The sequence below is a fragment of the Plasmodium reichenowi genome, chromosome 6 (genome assembly GCF_001601855.1).
Source record: "Plasmodium reichenowi strain SY57 chromosome 6, whole genome shotgun sequence".
NCBI classification, from domain to species: domain Eukaryota; phylum Apicomplexa; class Aconoidasida; order Haemosporida; family Plasmodiidae; genus Plasmodium; species Plasmodium reichenowi.
Genome location: NC_033651.1, coordinates 220618 through 223850, shown reverse-complemented (window position 1 = coordinate 223850; position 3233 = coordinate 220618). Strand labels below are relative to the sequence as shown.

The following is a 3233-nucleotide window of genomic DNA, read 5'->3' as shown; positions in this document are numbered from 1 at the left end:
CATAGCAATGAATTTATAAAAAGCATAACACACACATGTCAATATATATATATATATATATATATATATATATATATATATATATATTTATATTTATATATTTACATATTTATATACATATTTTTGCGTGAGTGGTGCTATCACAGTATGATGGTATCTCCAGGAGACACAGATTACAACCATACCCCCTATTAATATTAATAATAATATATTTCGCAGAATTTTATACAATGTTAAATATTTTTTTGAGCTGTACTACGAGCTTCCAATCTTCCATTGTTAACTCGCTTCTAAAATATTCTTTGAGAACATCTATACTTTCTCTTGTAATTTTACTATAAATTTTTTGTGTTGAATCAAAATGTTTCCCATATGTTACATGTGGTTCCCCACAAATTTTAATACATACTTCATCTCCTTTTCTGGCTTTATCGAAATTTTTTTTATTACTTTGAACACTTACTACATTACCTATTTTAATATTTTTTTCTGGTACAAAAAGGGGTGTTCCTATTTTGAGTTGACCACATTCTACTCTTACTCCTATAACGATTGGATCTTTTTTGTTAAATACACAATCATTTATAACTGAAAGTTCACAAGGGAATATAGCATCTGTAATTTTGCTTTGTTTTTTCTCTTCTTCTATTTTTTTTAGATATGCAGTAAATGAATCGAAGAGATGATAAATGATATCTCTTTGCATAATTTCTACACCTAGAAGAGCTGCTTCTTTTTCGGCCTCTGGATCTATTTTTACATCAAAGGCTAATATTACAGCATATTCAGGTCTTCCTTTTTCTCTCATGATACTAGCTTTTTTTACATCTTTTTTTTGAATAGTTCCTATATTTACTCCAAATACTGGAATTTTGGAATCATTCAGAAAAATTAATAATGCTTCTAATGAACCTAAAGTACTAGCCATAACATATAAACCCACACCTGTTTTATCTACATGATTAAATACATCAGATACATCTGTCATTACTTTCTTTTTATATTCTTCTTCTTCTTCTAAATTATTTACAACAAATAATGATGTACCACATAAGACTTCTTCTAAATTATTCGCCGATATTTTTACTCCTATACATGCCTTAATATATTTATGATGTATATATTCATTTTTAATTCTTAATTCTTTTAAAGGTTGTGGTGTTAATAATGCTCTAATCACGGTTACTATAGGTCCATTGATTCCACATAACACAATGGTATCAGATTCTCTTAATATACCGTTTGTCAAGATAACATCTATTGTTGTTCCTAAACCTTCAATATTTTTTACTTCTAATACAGTACATTCTAATTTATCATGATATTGTATATTTTTTAACATAAATGTTTGTGTTAACTTTACTAACACCATAATTAGATCTGCTATACCTTCACCTGTTATGGCACTAGTTGGTACTATGGATACATATTTTCTTGGGTTCATATTTTCCCAATATAATTGACAATTTAAACCTTGTTCTGATAATTCATTAATTATATTTTTCAATCTATCATGAAATTCTTCTTGTGTATCTGGTTTTTGTTTTTTAAAAGTATTATTAAATGGTGACCAATCATTTTTATTCCACATATATAATCTGTCTATTTTATTTAATGCTATAACAAATGGACAATTTCTTTGTTTTAATATTTGAATAGATTCTTTTGTTTGTTGTTCTAGACCATGCATTAAATCTATAACTAAGATAGCTATATCACATAAAGATGAACCTCGTTTTCTTAAATTATAAAAAGACTCATGTCCAGGTGTATCTATTATCATAATACCTTTTGATAAACATTTAATTGTATCATCAATTTTTTTTATTTCTTTATCTAATACATCTTTTGGAAAAAATGTTGCTCCAATTTGTTGTGTTATACCACCAGCTTCATTATCTTGAACATTTGTATGTCTTAACTTATCTAATAATTTTGTTTTCCCTGTATCTACATGACCTAATATACAAACAATAGCAGATCTATATTCATTATTATCATCATCATCTAATTCATTATCGATTTTTTTCTTATTTCCTTTTCTCATTAATATATCATTTTTAATATTAATACTTTTCCTACCATAATTTGTACTACTACTATTATTATTCATAACAGACTTCCTTTCCTTTTCTCTTTCTTCTTTTTCTTTTTCTTTTCTTTCTTTTTCTTTTCTTTCATTTTCTTCTTGTTCCTTTTTTTTTGCTTCATCAATATGTAAAAAATCTTCCCAATTATCTAGTACAATATCTTTTTCATCTACTTTTTGAGAACCTTGTAATTCATCTTCTTCGTTTAATTTAAGGCTACTATTTGACAACATTTGTTTATTATTTTTATCATCATCATTTAGATTATTATTATTTGATGATGTTGGTACCATTATTGATTTGTTTTTTTTCTTTTTTAATAACAATTTCGTTTTATTTATATCTAGATTTATATATTCAGATTTGCTTTTTTCTCTTGGTTCTATTAGCATACCTGATTCTTTTAATTGTTTTAAATATATTTCATTTTTTTTTTTTTCTTCTTTCGCTTTAGCACTTAATAATTTACCTTCTTTTTTTAATTGCATTTTTTTTTCTAATTTAGCAATTCTTTTTTTTTCCTTTTCTTCTTCTTCTTTTCTAATTCTTTCTTCTTCTTCTTCTTTTTTTAATCTTTCTTCTTCTTTCTTTTTTTCTTCATATTCTTTTAATAACCTTAATCTTTCAGCAGCTGCTTTAGCAATTTCAGACATACCCCCTGTAGCTGCTCCTGCTGCTCCTCCTGCTTTTTTTTCTTTATCTTTTTTCTTTTTGTTTTTTTTCTTCTTTTGGTTATCACCTTCATTTTGATTATCCGCTTCATTTTGGTTATCATCATCTTTTTGGTCATCCTGGTCTTTTTTTTGGTCTGTATCTTTTTCATCGTCTATACCTTTTTCATCATCCTTCTCATCATCTTCTTTATTTTTCATTTGTTCTTTTTTTTGTTTGAGTTTTTCTTTTTTCTTTTTGGACTTGGACATTTTTGTAGGTTCATTTTCCTCGTTTTCATTTGCTTTTACGTCATCTTCTCTTTTTTCTTCTATTCCTAATTCGGCCAGAATAGCATCCAGATCTTCCTTCTTTTTTCCCTTTTTATTTTTACTTATTTTTTTTTTTTTTTTTTTTGGGGATTTTTCTTTAAGTATATATATTATATGTTTTTCCTCGTTTTGATACGTTCCGAAAAAATATAATTAATAT

The 3233-nt window shown here is 26.1% G+C and overlaps 1 protein-coding gene across 1 annotated transcript; it reads right to left on the bottom strand.

Moving 5' to 3' along the window:
* Positions 1-223: 223 nt before the first annotated feature.
* On the bottom strand, positions 224-3103 carry PRSY57_0605600 (translation initiation factor IF-2, putative; the record flags this gene model as incomplete). Its single annotated transcript, XM_012906432.2, has 1 exon — positions 224-3103. One exon carries the CDS (start codon positions 3101-3103, stop codon positions 224-226), a length of 2880 nt encoding a protein of 959 aa, XP_012761886.2.
* Between the last annotated feature and the right edge of the window lie 130 nt (positions 3104-3233).